This window comes from Aulonocara stuartgranti (assembly GCF_965226115.1).
Source record: "Aulonocara stuartgranti genome assembly, chromosome: 5".
Lineage (NCBI taxonomy): Eukaryota > Metazoa > Chordata > Actinopteri > Cichliformes > Cichlidae > Aulonocara > Aulonocara stuartgranti.
This window is the reverse complement of record NC_138943.1, coordinates 431,463-454,031: the sequence shown is the minus strand read 5'-3', so window position 1 is coordinate 454,031 and position 22,569 is coordinate 431,463. Positions and strand designations below refer to the sequence as shown.

The following is a 22,569-nucleotide window of genomic DNA, read 5'->3' as shown; positions in this document are numbered from 1 at the left end:
CCTCTCATGTATAACCAGTGCCTCCATCTGTGTCTGCATTTAGTTCATTCTCCTGGTCCGGCCTCCCGGCCATAACACCACCATGGATTTGAGAGAAGCCAATTGAGTCTAATAACAGATTAAATGCCATGTTGAGGCTGTCATTTTTAGCATCTACATGGATGTTAAAATCACCCACAATAATTATTTTATCTGAGCTCAGAACTAAATCAGATAAAAGGTCTGAGAAATCAGACAGAAACTCTGTGTAAGGCCCAGGTGGACGATAGATGATAACAAGACTGGTTTCTGAGTTTCACAGCTGGGGTGGACGAGGCGAAGCTTCAGCAAACACACAAACTGCTTATGTGCAGTTTGTGTCACAGTGTGTTACTGATAAAGGTCCAGCTGCTTATTTCACTCAGAGATGGAGAAAGGTGTAAGAAAAGATGAACTGCAGATTAAAGATTACATGCAGTGTCATAATTTGTAATGACATACTGCATCTGTTGGTGATGGATTTTGATAAATTCTGTATTTTTGTATTGTGAAACGTCCTGCAAAACGCACAAGTATACTAACGTTGTGTTGTTCAAATGTTGCATGAAAACAGGTTAGTTTGTGTGTGAAATAACAGATCCACACTAATATTACTTTTGTGTTATATTAACATAGCAGAAGGTCTTTTTACCCGTGCATGTAAATGAGGGTGGACTCTTCAAGGAGATACTTTTTACTTTCTTACTTTGAGTACATTTCAGAGTAAATTTGCTTTTTCACTTTTAGTTGACTAAAACAGTTGAATCAGTTTTTACTGCAGTGTTTTTTAACACAAGCGTGGCGGGCGTGGTCTGCGGTGCTGGTGCAGGGGAGGCAGATGCACCTGCACGGCATCTGCGATCACGCCTCGCCGACATAAAAGGTCCTGATTGTTGTTGTTGTTGTTGCGGTGCATGTGTTGGTCTGTAGAGCTGCAGCCGAACATGTGAACCGTAAATAAAAGTGAAAATTATGCTGAAAAGCATAAAAAGGTCGTCTGGTCTGTCGTGGCTCATTTACAACAAATATCAGAATGTGTACTTACAGAATCTCTGTACGTTGCCACCTCAGCTGATACGTTTATAGTATGTCACAGCAGCTGTTCAACTACAAAATGTGTTTCATTTTGCTGTTCACCTTATGCATGTTGTAGTTCCAGCACAGCGGATACCTGAGGTCACACTACGAGGAGACAGTGTACGCTTGTTTGGATCCCAGCTCGCCGTAGGAAAAGGAGATGGGAGGGACTTTTGAAATATCCTCTGTTTTCTGGACTCGTGTTTGCTTAGTGGCTTCAGTTCAACCGGAGTGCTCATCAGAGGGGATGTGTGTGTGTGTGTGTGTGTGTGTGTGTGTGTGTGTGTGTGTGTGTGTGTGTGTGTGTGTGTGTGTGTGTGTGTGTGTGTGTGTGTGTGTGTGTGTGTGTGTGTGTGTGCACGCCGTAATAATAGAGCAGCTGATAGAGGTCTGGTGAAATCTTCATCACGTCTCTGCATGTGCAGCAGCTTTAATTTTTCATCGTTGATGTGACACACACCTGTTTTATTTGTGACTTAGCTGCGAACACTCGGCTGCGAACCGTTCCAGCATCACCTCACGAAGCCAAAAGAACCACATCATCTGCAAAAAGCAGAGATGAGATTCCCCACCCTGGTGAAAGCTGATGCTAAGTGGTGGAATTGAATTGAACTGCCGGCTCTGCAGACCGAGCTCTTGCAACGGTTGTATGAGGATCAAATGGCCCGTAGCAATGGGCCAAACACCCCATACTGCCAGAGCGCCTCCCACAGGACACTCAGAGGGATGCGGTCGAATGCCTTCTCCAAGTCCACAGAACACATGTAGATTGCTTGGGCAAACTCCTCGAGAGGTTAAAGAGCTGATCCAGTGTTCTACGACCGCGACGAAAACCGCATTGTTCCTTCGGTATCCGAGGTTTGGCTAAAAGACAAACTCGTCTTTCCAGCACCCTGGCACAGACTCTCCCGGTCAGTCTTTTTGGTGCCTTGTAAATAAAACTGTATTTTAGTAAAGCTCATGATCGTTATTCTGAGAGATTTCTGCCTCAGCTGTAGTTTAAGGTTCAGACCTGTCGGTCACGTTCATGGCTTCTTCATTCGTGGGACACTGTTGTCTTCTCTGCTTTCACACAGGACGCTCAGTGTCTCCTCAGACAGTTGCTTTCTTCACCAGAGAACTTATCGAGCTGATTGTGCTCGCAGATCCTTCAGATCTGGAACCGTCAGATCATCGAGTCAGAAACTTCTGCTCTCCAGTCGTGGCCAAACTCGGACGAACACAGACGTCTCAGGTGAGTCTGACGGCTCACAGGTAACAGGTCTCTGTGTGATGAACAATCAGAGACGTTCATGTGAAGGTGAACACAGGCTCAGGAAACTCTCAGACAGCAGCTCAGGTTACAGGTGTGTGTGTGTGCGTGTAAACAGTCATCAGCGTGTGCTGTGTGATGAGATGTGTGATGACAGGAAGGGCGTGTGTCGCTGACGCCTTTCATCTGGAAGTGCAGGATTTAGGAAGAGGAAACTGCAAACACTCATTTCTGTCTTTGATGTTTCTCAGCCAGAGAGAAAGAAGAGACGGCGGCGAGCAGATTTAACCTGCGTCACCTGAGTGAATCCCCCCCCCAAAAAAGAGAAAGATGATAAATTCAACATTTTCCACACAGGAAGTGTGCGACGTTCGGTTTCACCTTAATCCGACCTCAGAGCTGCGAGTTAATCGGCTCAAGGTGAAGCTAGACGCAGCTCGCTGGTTTTCTACAGTTTCTCTTACCTGATGACCCTGTACACACCTGTAGGGGGCGGGGCTTCAGTAGGCAGAAGCAGGTAAAGCATCAGCTTTTCATCGTGCACTCAGTGTTCCTGTGAAGCTCGAGGAGGAAGGAGCGCAGCTGCACCTGAAGGTGAGATGAAGACACGACTAATCACATCATGCATTCACACACACACACACACACACACACACACACACACACACACACACACACACACACACACACACACACTGTGCAGTTTAAATGATGCTGTTTGTAATGTGTGCAGCTGTAGTCTCCACTGTTTTGTTTTTAATTGTCTTTCACTTTTTATTTTTTGGAAGAAATCTCAGTTTTAAGAGGAAAGTTCTCACATTTCCTCCCAGAAAGGGTGTCAGAGTGTTACTGGAAACCAGTGAGTGTGTGTGTGAGCTGATCTGGTGCTGCGTTCACTGACTGGGACTAAACGTGGGCGCAGCGGTTCTTCGTGTTGCTGTCAGAATAAAAACTAAAACTAAAGATGAATGTAAAAAATATTTTGTACAACATGTAGACTAAAAAAAACCTTGAAGTTAATTTACGTATTTAAAATACGGAGAAAACCTGTTTTTCATCACTTTGTTCACGTACGCAGACTCTTCGTGAAGGTTTTGGTGCTTTTGTTCCCCTGGATGCAGAGTTTAAACCTGCTCTGAACTTTTAAAGATGCCCAGTTTAACTGTGACATTAATTCAAACTACAAAGAAAATCTTAAACAGGTAAACTTGCTCTGGAAACTATTTTAAACATAACAAGTAGCTGTCTCCGTGCTGGAGTTCAGCTCTGGATTAGACCGGCTCCGTCGGGCGTGGTCTCCAGACTTTGATTATTTTAGATCCAAAGCAGGCTTTGAAAAACCAAACCAAGCAAAAAGCAAGAAGAATTATTTTTTAAGTAAGACTGAAAAACCTTCCTGAGTTTACCTGAAGTTCAATGATTCTGATCCATCAGATCGTCTCATGTGTTTAACACCTCATTTCAAGACAAAAATTACACAAAGAACAAAGCTGCTGTTGCTCCAGATGTGCAGTCATACAAATACCTTATACTCAGGCTTTGATCATCAGCTCAAGTTCAACGTGACCATGAAGTCCATCATAAAACAAGGTCAACACACAACAGATTTGTGTTAGATTTAGATGTTCTTCCCACAGAGCAGAACACAGATTTGAGTATCTAAGTATCTCCAGGTTCATGATTTAGTCTAAAAGTTATGAATGAGCACATCTGAAAGATCGATAAACTGCACACGTGGTGTTTTTATGTCCAAACTCCTCCTCATATCATATCTAATTTAATCCTGATGATCCAGAACGTCAGAAATATTTTTCCTTTCAGCCTCTGAGATCTGAGAAGTCCTCAGAAATCAGAACATGTGATTTTCATCCTTTTTTTCCCAAGACTTCCTATATATTGTTCAAAATATCAGGTTCAAATTTCTCATTATTAATTTTGACCAATCACAGTTCGACCCACACAGGTGAGTCAAAGAGGCCACACCCCTAATAATGCAAATTTTAAGCCATATTCCAGGTATGTTAGAAAACCATTCTTCCCCATACACTTGTATTATTTTCCTTTGACTCATGATATTAACTCCAGAGGAATCGTTAAAGTCGTCTCCAGGATATAAAACGGTGTCATTAACATATAGTGAACTCTTCCTCTTATTTTTATTCTGTAACAAAAGTTTAATACGGCATGAAATTATCCATCAAGACCAAAACGGTTTTTGTTTCAGGCTGCAAACATGTTTGTTTCTGCTATAACGTTGGACATTTTAAAATGCAAGTCTATGGGGATTGACTCACTGCTGGACCCTCTGCTGGATGGTAGAGGAACTGCAGTGTCAGTCAGCAGGAAGATAACTCACCTGTGTGGCTTTTCAGGTTGGAAGATTCAGGATTAAAGCTGAATTTGTCTTTATGCGTCTCCCCAGATCTCTGCGTGCTGGTGATCGACTGTCTTTGAGGTGGTCTTTGAAGACTGTTGTTGATCCAGCTGGGAGTTCGGATCAGGTACTGCTCAGCCAGGTTGCACGATGAGCTCTGCCTTCTCTCCTTCGTTCATCGAACAACGATCTTCGAACCTGAGCTTCGGCGTGTCTCCGCCTGCTGGACTCTCTGAGGATCACAGCATCTCGCAGCACTCAGACTCTCTCTCCAACTCCGTCCCCTTCCTCCTCTACCCGTCCAGCATGGACCCTACCGGCCTTGGCCTCTACAGAGGTCCTCTGAGGGGCCCTGGCCCTGGGATCCTGCCCTATCTGACCCCCTTTCACCACCACGGACACTTCAGCGTCTACGAGTGTCCATTTGAGCCGGCATTCATCCAGAAACGAAATGAGCGGGAGCGTCAGAGGGTGAAGTGTGTCAACCAGGGTTACGCCAAGCTGAGAGACCACCTGCCAGGTCAGAGTGCCGACAAGCGCCTAAGCAAGGTGGAGACGCTGCGGGCCGCCATTAGGTACATCAAATATCTGCAGGGCCTAGTGGAGCTGGAGGACACCAGGCACAGTGGAGGGGTATCGCCCAGCACCTCGTCTCTGGGCCTAGACTGCAGCGCTGAGACGGAGACCTTCACCTGCTAAACAACCACCATAAGGTCACACTGAAGTACTCTTTCCACTGCCGGGTTCAGACTGCAGGACGCTTCTCGCATCAGCTGATTGAAGAGACAGATTACATGCCGCTGTTCTTCACCTGTGTGACGACATCAAGAAGGAGGAGCCAGGAGGAGAGTGGGAGTCACACAGCGTTACAGAGGCCTCCATCAGTCAGGTGGATGCCGTGCAGTCTGAACCTGGCATCGAGTTTATCAACAACCCTTTTGTTTGAAGGTGCAGCAGAAGCAGGAACGTGGTCACCACAATCCGTCCATCACCACCAGAACACGAGGAGCACGATTCGTTTCTCCTTTGAGTATCCCGCACACGTTATCCACATCGTTACCAAAACGGAGTCTGGCATCCATCCGTGTTCTGAACGAAGGCAGCAGGAAGTCTTCTTTGTGAAGATGTTCATCCACTGAACGCCTTATGGTCATGAGCGTTGTTGACCCGCCCCATCGTCACGTGACTTGCTAAGGGTCACATGGGTCCCAGTTTGAGCATGGAGGGAAAGGATTTGAGCCGGCATCATTTCACTGTATTGTGGATGGGTGAGAACTTTATGGTAACAGAGATGTGGATGCAGATGACCTTGGAAACATCATGCACTGTTTAATCAGAGTTTAAAACAACTTCATTTTTCTGACGTGGATAAAAAGCAAAGTGTAGATTTACAGGAGGAACATCGTAACAAAGTATAAGTACTACATTACAGTACTTCAAGGTGCAGCAGGAATACAATTTTCAGGTATCTCTACTTTGAATATTTATTTTTCTGACAACTTTTTACTTTTACTCCCCACGTTTTAGCAGAAATATCTGAACTTTTTATTGGTTAATCTGTCAAACAGGCTTGTTACGTTCAGTTAAAGACATCTGGAGGAAGTTTATTCTTCCAGATTCTTCCAGATTCCGAAACAATAGCGCTTAAAGACAACCCTTTTGGTGTATCGTATATGCATCAATTATATCGCTAAACTCAGAAGTTAAAGTGGGCCAGAATGATCCACAAGAGTGTTTATGGTGCAGACTTCAACTACTACAGAAGAGCAGCGAGCATAAAGGCAGTAATGTTTTTCAAGTGTCTGGTAATTTCACATGCAGCATTTCTAAGAGTTCAGCAAACACACAAACTCTTTGTGTGCAGCTTGTCACACAGTGAGTCTGCTAGCTAAAGGTCCAGACGCTGTATTTCCCATCATGAGAGAGAAGTTCACTCACAAATGAAGAAAAATGTAAGAAAGAGGAAAGGAGAAGAAGAGCGGTTAGATCAGGGGTGGGGAACTCCGGGTCTCGAGGGCCGGTGTCCTGCAGGTTTTAGATGTGTCCTTGATCCAACACAGCTGATTTAAATGGTTAAATGACCTCCTCAACATGTCTCGAAGTTCTCCAGAGGCCTGGGAATGAACTCATCAATTGTTTCAGGTGTGTTGACCCAGGGTGAGATCTAAAACCTGCAGGTTCCCCAGCCCTGGGTTAGATAGAAGTAAGGACGGGTGCAGAGCAGCTGTGAGGTTCATGGTCAGTCACAGATAGCACCCTCCGTCTCCGTCCCATCCAACACAGTGTAGTGAGGTATTGCCGACTTAGCCTCTATGCACTGTATCAGTGGTGGTAGCTCCTACATAGCAGAGGCATATGTTTGCTCACTATGAAGAGGTAATTCCTCCATCGCTTAGGTATGCTTTGCCTACGTTCTACCGCTCTCTGCACGACCCACACAGAGAGGGGTTTGGTAGTGCTGATGTAGCATGCTTGTTGGCAAGAGATTAGGACAACGTCGTTTACCTCTGCTTCTCCAACGCTTTTTCTCGCTCTGTGACGCACACGGGAAGCTCTGAGTAGCTTGGAGATCATTTGAGGCGCACTTGATCATTTGAGGCGAGTAGTGTAACTGGATAGCGACTGGCAACTCTTCTGTTTTTTTGTCGATACCTCTGGGTTTAAGATGGACTCATGGCATGCACAATGCGAGATAGGATTGGTTAGCATGGGGGAGGTTCCAGCTAGGCACCCAAGCATACCTTAAAATATACATGATTCAAACCTGGCTTGGGAGTTGTTTCTTGCAATATGAGCGAGAAACAACTGCAGACTGGCTTAGATGTTGCCTCGATTAACAAGGTCTGCCTGAGGCTATTGTTAAGCTTTGGTCAAGACATTTCAATAGGAAAACTATACTCCTGCTATCTGATGCATCGCTCGTTAAAGAGGAAACCTCCAATGAAGCGCTGATAATCAACGTCGCACTGACATTTTGTCGATGAGAGCTCCATTAATGCTACTGGTTCCCTCTGTGTGTGCTACCGGGAGAGAGGTGTAGGCAAAGCGGCTCTAAGCAACATAGTAATCAAACACAAGCTGCATAGTGTGTAACACCTGTGTCTGCCGTCATATACATCAGCAAAACGTCACTGTGCTGGGGTGTGAGGTGACATCGAGGGCAGCACATACTGACTAGCTGAAGTGCACGTGTGCAGGGTTGGAGTCAGCTGTGACGGCTCATCAGCTCACATGTTGTTGACCTGAGTCATGTAAATCACAACAGCGGTCTCCACAAGCTCCTTTATATCGTAAGGTAAAGACCCTAATACAGAGAAAGCCCAACAATCGCATGACCACCTATGACCAAGCACTTGGCGAAAGTGGGAAGGGAAAACGTCCCTTTGAACAGGAAGAAAAGTCCAGCAAGTCCATGAAGAGCAGCAGCAGCAGGTCAGCTGATCACAGCCTGAACAGAAATCCTGGTCCCCTTTTACCCACGCTGAGCCGCTACACCTGACCTTCCCCACCTGATCAATCCCAGTTGAACCCTTGACTGTACCTGTGTTCAGCTGTGGTGGCAGGGAAACACAAACAGGCCGAGTTTTAAAGTCTTTCTTCTTCGCTGTTTGTGTTCCACGTAACGAAGGTTCAAGCTGAGCGTCATTAGAATTAGAGCTGAAGTAAACTTTGTACTCTTGCGTAAGAATGTTGTTTTCAGAGCCTGTACTTCTTCCACTTTAGTTTAGTAGAGAACATGAACCATAGCATTTCTTCTTCTCTGTAGTGACAAACGTGTGGACTACTGCCACCTCTGGTTAAAGGAAGAATCTGTGGCATTTAAAAAAGCATCATCTGAACGGTTTACCATCCAGCCTTCTTCCTCTGAACCAGTTCAGGATGTTGTGGCCTGCCTGTCCCAGCTTCTCATATTGTGAATAAAGAAAGTCCAAGAATGTGTCAAAACATGGTAATGACTGATTACTGGTTAACTCTGACAATGTCGCCTAGGCTTAGATGAACCTAGGAACTGATTTTATTTGAATAATTTAGGTTACATAGGGGAGAGCAGTGTTACAGCCGGGGACAGGACGTAACAGATAATTACTTATAAAATATGTCTGTGAAGCTTCTTAGTCATCCAGGTCATCGTAGTCAAAGGAGCTTGCAAAGAAAAGCGTCTGGACTTCTTTAAGTTGCTTGAAGACGTTTCACCTCTCATCCGAGAAGCTTCTTCAGTTCTAAGGTCAAATGGTGGAGAGTCCTCAGGAGAGTTTTCTCCGAGCACGACATCCCGGTGCATTTCAGACCCAGCAACACAAAAACTCAGACACAAACTGGTTCACCCGAAAGACAAAACGCCAAAACACAGACTTAACAATGTGGTGTTTGCTGTACAGTGCAGCGAGGAATGCCCAGACCTCTACATTGGAGAGACCAAACAGCCACTTCACAAGCGCATGGCGCAACACAGAAGAGCCACCTCCACAGGACAAGACTCAGCAGTCCATCTGCATCTAAAGGTCAAAGGTCACTCTTTCGAGGATGCCAATGTTCACATTTTGGACAGAGAGGACAGATGGTTTGAAAGAGGAGTGAAAGAAGCATCTATGTCCACTGTGAGCGACCATCTTTGAACAGAGGCGGGGTTTACGACACCAACTCTCTGCCATCTATAATCCAGTTTTGAGATCCTTCCCAGACGCCTTAACGCCCACTCACATCCTGGGCCATCTGACCTCAGGAAATCACATGATAAGGTGGGGCCAGGTTTCACAATGAACTCACCCGAAACTCTGGCTGATTGGGACCCACGCCCAGTTTCACACCTTGGCTCAGGCGATTAGAGGATCATCAGGGGTCCTTTTGTCCCTCTGTGGGGGGAAACTCCCACTAGGTTTATATCTGGGACTCTCCACCATTTGACCTTAGAACTGAAGAAGCTTCTCGGATGAGAGGTGAAACGTCTTCAAGCAACTTAAAGAAGTCCAGACGCTTTTCTTTGCAAGCTCCTTTGACTACTTATAAAACAGTTTTTATCCCCCCTCAATAAAAGGTCAAGGTCAAATTTATTTATATAGCACATTTCAAACAGCCGATGCTGCACAAAGTGCTTAACAATATAAAAATGGTATTAAAAAGCAACAATGTAAAACAATAATAACAGTAAAAAACAATAAAAGGACAGTAAAAGAATTAAAACAATAACTAAACTAATTCAAATAAGACCAAAATGCTTGGGTCATAGCGTGTTAAAAGCCAGGGCATAGAAATGTGTCTTTAGTAAAGATTTAAATTGCTCAAGTGTTTGTGCAGATCTAATATTTAAGGGGAGACTATTTCAAAGTCTGGGACCTGCCACAGAGAAGGCTCTATCACCACGGGATTTGAGGTTAGTCCGTGGGATGGACAACATTAGTAAAAGCCCATAAAACAGAGCAAAGGTACTAAAGTTACCTCTACTAGTAGAGATAATAAAACACAAGATCTAAAAATGGCAAGTTAACGTTATTCCAAAAACAGTATCACTGAGAGGAATTTCCAAACAATAAATGCGCAGAGAAAAGTTTAAAAAATGACGAAAGCAACAGCGCAGGCGCAGTGGTTAGTTACCCTGAATCCAAGATTCATTGAAGGCTGAGATTCAGCGACTGTTTGGGAGCAGCGAGTCCTCAGCTGAGCAGCAGTGCTTCCCTGATCATAGCAGCTCTCTCCTGATGACGCTCCCAGGTCTGCTCTGTCAGTGGCTCTAATGGCACAATGGTGGCAGTACTCTGAAGGACACAGGCGTGTACAGTCACTGCCCGACATCACGCCAAAGGAAGACTTACGGGGCCGGCTTAATCTTAGTACCCTGACATCGCCAACTCGAGTTTGTCTACTCCAGTGCTCTCTTCTCTCGAGGTCTCCAAATCTCCTTAATTATTACATCTGGTGCACCACATCATGGCTGCTGACTGGCCTTCTGCAACCAACCTCCAGATGCAGACTGGGTCTCATGCCTGCTGTTGGGTTACTCAGTTAAGTCAATCAGCCAGTGTTGGGTAGGGAAACAATCTGGCAGAATATTCTCAAACATATAACCAAAGTAAAACTAAACCTTATACATTTGCACAATAAAATCAAACTTTAAAATGAATAAAACAGAATTTGTTAAAACACAATAAGAATAATTAAATATTATTTCATTATTATTAATTAATAATAATTACATTTTTCAATTCAGTGTTATTTATATAGCACTAAATCTCAACAACATTTGCCTCAATGATCAGCAGCATGCTCAGTGCTTTATATTGTAAGGTAAAGACCCAACAATCATATGACCCCCTATGAGCAAGCACTTTGGCGACAGTGGGAAGGAAAAACTCCCTTTTAACAGGAAGAAAACTCCAGCAGAACCAGGCTCAGGGAGGGGCGGGGCCATCTGCTGTGATTGGTTGGGGTGAGAGAAGGAAAACAGGATAAAGACATGCAACCATACATACTGTCACTACCCGATCCGTACCGGAAACCCGATCAGTACCCCGCATGCGCGAACGGTGTCTACTTCCGGTCGAAGCATTTTACGATAGTTACAGGTCAGAGTATCTGTTAAGACGTTAAGAATAACAAGTATCTCTTAAAATGTTTCCAATAATGAAGCAATTCAATATAATGAAGACAAAAACGAAAAATAAAAAGAAAGTTACGGATCAGGACTCCCCGATCCATACCGCGCATGTGCAGGGGTTTTCTTCTTCTTCTGTTCGTTTAATGGCAGTTTACTCCCCAGTGTACGAGGACACCGCCACCTGCTGACTGAACGAATGAACCCTATTGTAAACTGAAGTAGCGTCATTACAAACGCGTTTAATTTTTTTTTTTTTGAAAATATTTTTATTGAAAAAAGAAAACAGTACTTGCAGTTACCGAAATACAATCAACCTTTCTTAATTTTCCTAATTAACATATATATATATATATATATATATATATATATATATATATATATATATATATATATATATATATATATATATATATATATATATATATATACACATGAAAAAAAAAACAAAAAAAACAAAAAAAACAAAACACAACGCCCCCCCCCAGTCCCACACAGATCAACACAACCATCAAACATATTAGAGGAATATAACAGTAACAAAAGTAGATTTAAACAGGCAATACCTCTAGACTAGCAAAATAAGAGATAAAGGGTTGCCACTTGTGAAAAAATTTGGCTGTGCAACCTCTCAACGTATATTTAATTTTTTCAAGTTTTAAAAAAAACATGACATCTTTAAGCCACCGGGAAATAGTAGGACACTTAACAGACTTCCAATGCAACAATATTAGACGTCTCGCTAATAGGGATGTGAAGGCTATAATATCCCTTTGTGTGGAATCAAGTGTAAGTGAGCGAACAGGAATCCCAAATACAGCAATCAGAGGACAAGGATGAAGAGTTACCCCAAGAACAGTTGACATAATAGCAAAATACCCTGTCCAGAAACCTTGTAGCTCAGGACACAGAAAAAACGTGGCTAAGGTGACAAGGAGAACCGTGGCATTTATCACATTTATTTTCCACTTCTGGATACAATTCAGAAAGTCTAGACTTAGAGAAATGCACCCTGTGTATGACCTTAAATTGAATAAGTCCAAGACGAGCACAGGAGGTGGAAGATCGTATCCTCGTTATAGCCTGTTCCCAAGACTCCTCATGTATTCGAAATCCCAGTTCTTCTTCCCATGTACGCTTAAGCTTAACATTAGAGTGGTTACTAAAAGACAGAATAGCATCATAGAGTTTCAAAATGGTTCCTCTGTGATGAGGAATAAATGATAACGTAGTTTCCCACTGCTGTTCTGGAGGTAAAGAGGGGAAATTTGGGAAACACTTAGCAACAAAATTTCGAATTTGAAAATAGCGAAACAAATGGGTAACAGGGAGATTGTAACGAGAAGACAAGTTGGGAAAACTATCGAAAACACCATCCACATATAAATGTTTGAACTGTTTTATACCCTTGTCACACCACACTGAGAATGTCGAGTCCAAAAGTGAAGGGGGAAACAAATGGTTGTCGCTTAGAGGACCCGAGGAAGACGGCATTACAAAATTAAAGTGACGTCTAAACTGAAACCAGATTTTGAGTGTGTTAAGAACCACCTGATTATCAGTGTACAGAGAGGGTCTCACGGGTAAAGAGGAATAGAGCAAAGCCGGTAAAGAAGAGCCCTTACATGATGATAGCTCCAATTTACACCACGAGGAACCAGAAGATTTTAGCCAGTAGCAAAGTTTATGGATGTGAGCGGCCCAGTAATAGACTAAAAAATTAGGTAATGCAAGTCCTCCACTAAATCTGCATCGCTGCAGCAAAGTTTTAGAGACCCTAGGTGGCTTCCCTCCCCAAATGAAAGAACCAATAATCTTGTCCAGTGAAACAAAAAAATGTTTCGGCAAAAATAAGGGAATTGACTGAAATAAAAATAAAAATTTTGGTAAGATGTTCATTTTAACAACGTTAATCTTACCAATTAAAGAAAGGGGGAGATTACCCCATCTTTGAATATCAGATGTGACCCTAGATATAAGAGGAGACAAATTTGCTGATTTAAGGCCAGCTAGAGAGCGAGTCACGTTAATCCCTAAGTACTTAAACCCAGACGGACTGAAACGCGTGTTTAATTTGATTGATAGTCATGTGTTTATGCTTGTCTGTGTGGAGAGGATTGTTGTCACTGTCAGTTGTCAGTAAACACTTCATCTGGCTGATGAATCTTTACGTGACACATTACTAAGTCAGTATTATTAAGTCTGTAATTCGGCGCCATTCTTCTTATTTTACGGCGCTGTTGTTCAATCGGGGGACGCTCTCTGTTGGGGAGAAAAGCATGAATTTGTTTGTAAACGGATTATCCATTGTTTAAATGTCCGGGCAGTCGAAAAGGAGGCAGAGCTGTGGAGAAATGCTAGGAGCTAACTGGGTGCTAATCTTTTTGGCTGCTGTTACAACCAAATTTCCCCTTGTGGGACAATTAAAGGATTATTCTATTCTATTCTAACCGTGTCATTCAAATACATTTACTGTCGCAATGTTGGCAAAGAGAGGAAGTGACGTAAGATTTGCGCATGTGGGGTACCGATCGGGTTTCCGGTATGGATCGGGTAGTGACACATACCATATTTCTAAGATTTTCAGGGCCAAGTACAATAACCTCAGTTTGATCTGAATTAAGAACATTTTAGAACATTAGATGAGAAATGATGAAAGCTGTCGAGTACCTGCGTGTGTCTGGCTGCATCACCTGCATACATGCTGAGCTCTCACCTGAAGCTGTAAGCGTTCTCTCTTTGCTTTCAACTCGGACCAATAAAATCTGCAGTGTGTAAGAAGTGAAGTGTGTGTCTCTTTGAATTTCCCGACAATGATTCAACCCTTTACTGACACGTTTATTACCTCGGGCAGTTCAGCGAGCACGGTGTGGGACTTCCTGCTCCACCTATGACCCTGCAGACGCTGCTTGTGCTGATTATTTTTAATGACTGACCCAGAAATCAGTGATTGACGCTACAGGTGGGCAGATCGAACCGAACGTCGACAGCATCAATGCCAACGCTGTTATCATCATAACTAGTGCAACAGGTTTCTATCCTGTTGAGTCCAGTATGTAGCCCACTGAGTGTTGATTATGTTTCAATGAACATTTCTGTGGTGCCTGTTCTATTTGCAGCCTGTAGCACATTAGACATAAGTCTACATTCAGCTCTTCAAAATAAAAGCTGAGAGGTGTGTTTTATTGTGTTCAGTCATTATTGTGGAAAGTAAACGTCACAGTGATTTAATGGTCAGTAAAATGTGTTCAGAATTTGCACTTTGATTACGATTCTTATCATGAATCAGGACACTCTGCTCTCCCCAACACAACAGTATCTGTACAGGTGTCTGTAATACTGATGCTGTGTACTCTGTATCAGACCAATGTCTCAGTATCACTAATAAATACCTGCGACCTGTCCCTGAGGGTGATTTAAAGGTCAGCCGCACAGGCCTACAGACAGATCACGACACCCAGCAACCACACAACTAAGTTTAAATGGTTTCCATTGCCTGCGATTGGTGTGAGGAAGACACCTGGGAGCTGATTGGTCCGTAGACCTGTGTGACATTTTCTAACAGAATCCACCCTGAACACAAATCAGGAAGCTTGTTGTTACCACCACCTGGAGGCTGCCAGTGGTACCGCAGCTGACAGCTGGGCAGGTGTGTGCAGGTGTGAGGAGAATGACAGGAGGCCGTGTGCGATCATTAAATATTGGATTTATTTAGATTGATATTTAGTCTGTGAGACGATCAATGGGCACGAGTCCTTGGCAAACACGCAGTTAGAAAAATAAAACGCTTCTCTCGCTAAAATGACGCCAAACAGTTCAGGCAGCGCTCTTCCTCATTGTCAGTCACAGAAACATCTGGAACATCTGCCACAGCGTCAATCTTTCTGACCGCTGAACGCTCTGAAGGGCGGGGCCTCGGCTCTGACGTGTCAGCTGTTTCTGTCCAGTCTGAATTACAAGGAGAGGGAGCAAGAGCGCCTCCGGCTGGACACGCAGGGTTAATACACAGTGATCAGGAAAACTCAGTATTGATTATCAGTGAGTCTGGGGGAGGTTTGCCCATGCGACAGGTGAACTCGCTCACACACAAACACACACAAACTCTTCTTCTTTGGTTTCAGAGTGAAAACACTGGAAACAGCTGGATGCCCAGCTGCTGCAGACGGGGACTTTTTATTGGTTAATCAGAGGCGGGAGCCTTCATCATCCTCACCCTCACAGCTCTGCACATTAACACTGACAGCGTTTCCAGACGTGGAGCGTCTGGACCTCTCTTCTTCTTTTGTGGTGCTCATGGGTTTGTGGTAGGAAGCAGGAAGCTGATGAGGCTCGGAGCTCAGAAACACTGAAGAACCCAGCGGCGTTCTTCCTCACAGTGGAGCTGGACTCTGCCTCGGGCCCGCCGCCAGAAAAACACCCTGAGGAGCATGCCTAATCGCGGCAAGCTGTTCGTACACGCGCCGGCGGTGCTGCGGCTGAAGGCAGTAAGCGATGCTCTCTTCCACCTCCTGGCAGCGCCGCAGGAAGCGGCAGCGATCTCGGGCAAGTTCCTCCCACGGGCCCCGCCGGTCCTCCTCCTCCCCACAGCTGGCAAAGAATTCCTCCACATCGTCACAGAAACGAACCTGATGGAAAAGAGAGGGAGAAAACGACATCAGCTCGGTAATACAAAGAAAGGTCAAAGGTCATCAGGTCACTGAAACTTCCAGGAACAAATCAGCTTTCAAACGACTCTGTCACTACCCGATCTGTACCGGAAACCCGATCGGTACCCCGCATGCGCAAATCTTACGTCACTTCCTCTCTTTGCCAACATTGCGACATTCAATATATTTGAATGGTACGGTTAGCGCCCAGTTAGCTCCTAGCATTTCTCAACAGCTCTGCCTCCTTTTCGACTGCCCGGGACATTTAAACAATGGATAATCCGTATACAAAGAAATTCATGCTTTTCTCCTCAACAGAGAGCGTCCCCCGACTGAGCAACAGCGCCGTAAAATAAGAAGAATGGCGCCTAATTGCAGAGTTAATAATGCAGACTTTGTAATATCTCACGTGTAGATTCATCAGCCAGATGAAGTGTTTACTGACAATTGACAGTGATAGCGCACATCATCATCACTATTGCAACAATCCTCTCCTCACAGACGAGCATAAACACACTCGACTATCGCTAAATCAGATTTAACACACGTTTGTAATGACGCTAATTCAGTTTATAATAGGGTTTATTCGCTCGGTCAGCAGGTGGCGGTATCCTCGTACACTGGGGAGTAAACTGCCATTAAACGAACAGAAGAAGAAGAAAACATCTGCACATGCGCGGTACGGATCGGGTAGACCCGATTTGTACGGTCAGACTTTACACATGCGCAGTAAGGATCGAGAGTCCTGATCCGTAACTTTCTTTTTATTTTTCGTTTTTGTCTACATTGTACTGAAATGCTTCATTATTGCAAACATTTTAAGATATACTTGTTATTCTTAACATTTTAACAGATACTCTGACCCATAACTATCGTAAAACGCTACAACCGGAAGTAGAAACCTTTCACGCATGCGGGGTACCGATCGGGTTTCCGGTACGGATCGGGTAGTGACAGACTCGACTGTTTCACTCCCTACATCCTTACATCTGTATTGGGGATAAGTTGAAGCAGCAGGATCGTCGGGTTTGGTTAAATCTTTGGGTCCAAATCAAAGTGAGTTTGAAGGACGTTTGGAGGATCTGACTGAAGCTGAAATCTGATGGGAAACGTTATGACATTAGACGTCCTTCATTAAGACCTGACACAGGATAAGTCGTTCAACCATCATGGCGCTGTGTTTTTGGCTTTCAGGGGCGAAAAGAGCGTCTCTGAGTTCATGGCCCAGATGTGGGCTCACCATCACAGCTGTCCGGACAACCTGGTGGGAACTCTGGGTAAAGGCTGAACTGGGAGTTACTAATAAACTGGCCGTGTTTACAGAGTAAATAAAGCTCCGAGCTAATTACAGCTCACCGATCCAGTTTCTCCTCACGTCTCTCCAGGAAGCAAACAAACCCACAGGAGGCGGAGCTTCCTGCTGTCTGACTCATGTTTACTGTCAAACACTCCTCAGCTGCAGTTCCTCTGACGGCCAGCAGAGGCTCCAGCAGTGAGTCGGTGCCACAGACTCCCATGTTCAAATCAGCATGTTTACCCCAAAGTCGGTGACAGCAGTCAACTCAGTGTGCTTTACCTGGAAGGTAAATACCCACAAGAACACGCAAAGCCCAAGTATCAGACAACTGCCTCGGTGCAAGCACTCTGCAACAGTGGGAAGGAAAAACTCCCTTTTAACAGGAAGAAACATTCAGCAGAGCCACACAATGAATAACTTTTTAAAAATAGTTTTAAAATCCTAAATTAAGAGATTTATTAAATATTTTAGATTAAATAATTAAATATGTCACATAACCTGAGAATAAACACTGAAAGTCAGCAGGTTGAACAGCATCTGCTGTAATGAACATGGAAAAGCTACAGGTGTGTCGAGAGATCAGTATGCAGCGTGAAGATTTGATTTCTTCTGCTGGAAACTTTCAGCTCACTTTGAATAAACTTTATTTTCCACACCTTCTCTGTCTCACCTGTTCATGAGCTCCTGACGCAGAGCGAGCCGCAGTAACCTGAACCAAGAACAGACTGAAGCTTCACTTTCACTCTGACTGTTCCCAAAACCCCACAGGGCAGGTGTGTCTGCAGGTGTGTTCAGGTGTGACTAACAAAGACCCTTTGACTGTCCCTCAGGTGAGCCTCACCTGTACCTTAATCAGTGTTTTAACCACCTGACCCGCCCCAGCAGCACTGTCTCCCAACGCACCTTTTTCGTGGAGCTGCAGTTCCGGGCGGAGGCGTCACAGAAACCGCTGTCCATCCGGTCCTCTGCCTCCTCCTTCCTGTACTCGGGTGGAGACTCTTGGCGGAGGCGGCGGTAGGCGGAGTTCTCCCTGGCCCTCGCCGTGGCAGACTCACGGGTCCTGATGGGAGCCTGGAAGTTGAGTGGGTTGAAGGGGTCTGAGGAGGAGCTGAAGGAGTCCCACAGGCGGAGGCTCTCCTCATCAGCCTCGCTCGCAGACGGCGAGTCGTCCCATGTGTCAGGGCTGGAGGGAGGAGAGGAGGAGGGGGAAGACTGAGCAGAGGATGGTGGCGTGGAGACAGGGATGGCACGAGGTGCAGTGACACCCGTGTGCAGGCGGGCAGTGAAGTTTCGGGGGTCATAGGGGTCCTCGCTGTGGCACAGAGAGCGCCACAAACGCTCCACCTCTGATTCCGCCTCACTGTCATCATCCTCATCATCATCATTAGTGTCATCAGACATCTCAGAGGAGCCCTCGCTGTCAAAGCCATCATCATCATCATCATCATCATCAGAGGATGACTCCTCTGATTGGCTGTCCTCATCCTCGCTGCAAGGGCCACCCATGATGAAGTTGATAGTTTTGTTCTGGCACTGAGGGACGGCGAGCACCACCTCCTCCATCCCCTCAGTCTCCTGTGGTGGCGACGGCTCTGCTCTGGCGGACGTCACGCCGGACAGGTGCTCCTCCTCCAGGCTGGAGTACCCATGGTCCTGCTCGGGGGTCACAGGTAAGGCTGCGGCGATGGTGGCTCCTGAGCAGTTCTGTGGATCTCTGATGCTGAGCTGGCGGTCTGCCACAGCGTTCTGGACTGTGGGGGGGCTTCCATTGTTCACCAGCTGCTCTTTGTGGTCGCTGGCTCCAGCATTTTCTCCCAGCATCCCGCGGGACAGCTGCTCCCTCTCCGAGCACTCCTTGCCCCCCCAGAAGCTGTCCCACCATGGCCTGCTGGACCAGCTCTGCCCTCCCGGGGGTTTTACTTCCTGAGAACTGAGTAGCATGTGGCCCAGAACAGCCCGGAACGAAGACAGGTATCTGAATTGGGTCTGCTGGCAGAGGCTCAGGTCCACCTCTGCCCCATTCTGGAGCCCGATTTCCCGTAGCGAGTCCGCGGAGAGCCATGGCAGAGCCCCCACGCCTCGGGGCTCACACTGCAGGTAGGACAGGTGAGGAGGCCCGAGCTGCACGTCCTCCAGCGGGCTAAGAAATTCGCTCTCCTCGGTAACCAAGCTGCTTTTCAGAGTTCGGTTCCGGATTTTCTCCACCAGTGCCATCGCGGGCCTGGACAGCAAGCCGATCCACGAACTTTCCTGGCTGTCCAGTCCGGGCATGGAGGAGGAAGATGAGGGGGGGCGCCTCCCGCCCATTAAACGTCCTTCTTCACTCATATTTCTGAACATGTCCTCAGTTTAATGTGCGAACAACTTCAATACGAACAGGCTGTTAGCACGTTAGCTGCAATTCCAACAGCTCATCGCGCCTACTCCGCACACCACACACACCGGCTACAGCTGCGGGAGGATCCGAGGGCCGAGAGCCCGGCGCGGGCCGTGGTGCTCTGCTGACAGTGGTGCTTCTTTCTTGTGGAGAACTCTGTGCGGACGGAGGTGGAGAAACCCAAGTGCTGAGACACGAAGAGTACCGGGTGTGGAGACCAGCAACGGGCCATTCTGTCTGCGGCGGGGCTCCAGTTAGCTTAGCACGTTAGCTCAGCGCTAGCAGCTAGTTAGCCTGACGGTTAGTTCCCCGGAGGCGGAGACGGATTCAAATACTCGAACCAAAGCAGCACTTCACCGGGTTATAATCAGTCTGCGGTGCTCTCCGGACTCCTCCTGGCGTTAATACTGGTGCGGTCTCCGAATACAGAGCAGTTTCCACGGCCGCTTCGCTCCGTCCGTCCGCTGAGAGATTTCATCAGACAGCCCGGGGACCGTCGCCTATGACGCGAATCTCTATTTCCGGGAGGCCGCGGGCAGGGAGTGCAGGAGGAGGTGCTGTTCGCTCCTGCGTCTCCGTTACATAAACGAAACTTGGGCTCGAGTGTGCCACGTGTTTATCAGCGTGAAGCTCCCACGGTCAATTTATAGAAGCGGCTCAGACACTGGAGATGGTGAAAGGACCCAGTATGGATAGTAGCCCATAGTAACCGATGCCCATATTGGTATTAAATCGATACTTTGTTTCAAATCAAATCAAATCACTTTTATTGTCACATCACATGTGCAGGCACACTGGCACAGCACATGCGAGTGAAATTCTTGTGTGCGAGCCCCACAAGCAACAGAGATGTGCAAACACAACAACACAAACGAGCAAAATACAAGAATGGCCAACCTGAAACTAATAAATATATGTACAATATATAATAGTGTATGCATTTCTGGATGTGTATACTAAATATTTTCCTGTGTGTGTGTGTGTGTGTGTGTGTGTGTGTGTGTGTGTGTGTGTGTGTGTATACACATTTTTACAAATTAAATAGTAAAAAAATAAAATAAAATAATAATAATAATAATAATATATAAAATATACAGAGTTGAATATGTGCAAAACAAGTGGCATTTATATACAGTGTGGAGTGCATAATCCCCCGAGTTCAGTATGTAGCGCACTGAGTGTTTTAATGAACAAATGCGTCAAACATGCTGTGAAACATGTCTGAACCTTTCTGTGGTGCCTGTTTTATTTACAGCCACATTAGACAGGCACGTTCACATTCAGCTCTCCAAAATAAAAGATGAAAGCTGTGTTTTATTGTGCCAACTGTGTAAAAGTAAAAGTCAGTCATCATCTAAGGAACATTTCAAAACTCAGACTAATGGTGAAAAAGGCTGAACTGGAGATGATTATGCATGCTTCTATTTCTTCCTGTCTTTTTACGTGTCTTAACCAATTAGCTTTAGATCATCTTCAGACTGTGCAGCGCGACTCTTAACAGGCAACAACAGAAGATCTCATATCACCATGCAACCTGCATGTGGCTAATAAAGCCTTTCATTCATGTGTTCAGAATTTGCCGATAGATGATGGTTCATCTCATGAATCAGGACACACTGCTCCCCATTCTATTCAGTTTTATTCATATAACGTTAAATCACAGCAGTCAACCAAAGGCACTTTATATTGTAAGATAAAAACCCTACAATAATCAGACGAACGCCTACGAGCCTACGACTTGGCAACAGTAGGAAGGAAAAATGTGATTTTTCCAAGCAGAAAACCTCCAGCAGAACCAGGCTCAGGGACATGTGGCTGCGGGGACAAAGAGACACACGGCTCTCTCACATAAGCTGAAAGTATCAGTATTGGTATCGCACTGGCTCTGCATTTACTTGATATCGGATCGATACCAAAAGGCTGACACTGGGATCAGGTGTCAAGTCCAGGATCAGAAATCATTGATCAAAATCTGACAGTAAACTAAACTCCATAAATACTGTATGCAGGTGTGTGTGTGTGTGTGTGTAAGCTAGGTGCTGGATGATGCTGTGGAGGATCACCTGCTTTTGTGTGAGGACGCGGCAAGGGTCAAAGGTCCTGCTGTCCCGTCAGCGTCACAGGAAACAGATCAGGATTAATGTAAAAACCAAAGACATCCAAACTGTGCCTACAACTGGATCTGTCAAATCTGCAGTTTCACAATAATTACAGAAACAGATAAAAAGTGAACCAAAACGAGCCAGCCTGCAGTAAAAAAGTTTAGCGTTCTGATACCAAGTAAATACAGGACCAGTACTGCTGACACAGACACCCTTTAAAGGCAGCTGATGTAGGGGAGACCAGTGTGTCCTGCCTTCTCACACATTTCAGCTTTTATTTTGAAGAGCTGCTTGTAAATGTGCCGTGTCTACAGCGGTCGGCTCAGCTCCTGTAGTTTAAATGTGGCTATGAATAAACCTGGCACCACAGAAAGGTTCAGAGAGGTTTCTGGGATATTTATTTGTTAGAAATTATTTAACAGTTCAGAGGATAGACCAAGTATCGGTCCAGTCACACTAGTATCGATCTGATACCAATATCAACATTGGGATTGAGATGCTTGATATCTGATCCACACATTACTTGTAAAAATCTGCCCTACGTAAATATGGTAAATGGACTGATTCTTATAGAGCGCTTTTCTACTCTCCCGGAGTACTCAGAGCGCTCTATACAGCATGCCTCATTCACCCAGTCACACCCATTCTCACAAGCACTTTATCTATACGTAGTGCTTTCTAACTACATCCACACACATTCACACTCTGATGGACGCATCGGAGAGCAGCTTGGGGTTAGTATCTTGCCCAAGGATACTTGACATGCAGACTGGAGGAGCCAGGGATCGAACCTCCAACCTTGCGATCAGCAGGTGACCTGCTCTACCTCCTGAGCTA

General features: G+C 45.4%; 1 protein-coding gene across 1 annotated transcript; it reads right to left on the bottom strand.

The window, feature by feature from the left end:
- Window positions 1-14,996: 14,996 nt before the first annotated feature.
- ppp1r15b (protein phosphatase 1, regulatory subunit 15B) lies at window positions 14,997-20,175 on the bottom strand. The gene is made up of 2 exons (XM_082532255.1): window positions 18,157-20,175; window positions 14,997-15,935 (listed from the first exon to the last, which is right to left on the bottom strand). Exons 1-2 carry the CDS (start codon window positions 19,591-19,593, stop codon window positions 15,681-15,683), a joined length of 1,692 nt encoding a protein of 563 aa, XP_082388381.1. The 5' UTR covers window positions 19,594-20,175; the 3' UTR covers window positions 14,997-15,680.
- Window positions 20,176-22,569: the final 2,394 nt, after the last annotated feature.

Coding starts and splice junctions, on each gene's coding strand:
- ppp1r15b (XM_082532255.1), bottom strand. CDS start 19,593: ATGTTCAGAAATATGAGTGAAGAAGGACGTTTAATGGGCGGGAGGCGC. Junction 15,936..18,156: donor ACTGCAGCTCCACGAAAAAG/GTGCGTTGGGAG, acceptor CTTTTCCATCAG/GTTCGTTTCTGTGACGATGT.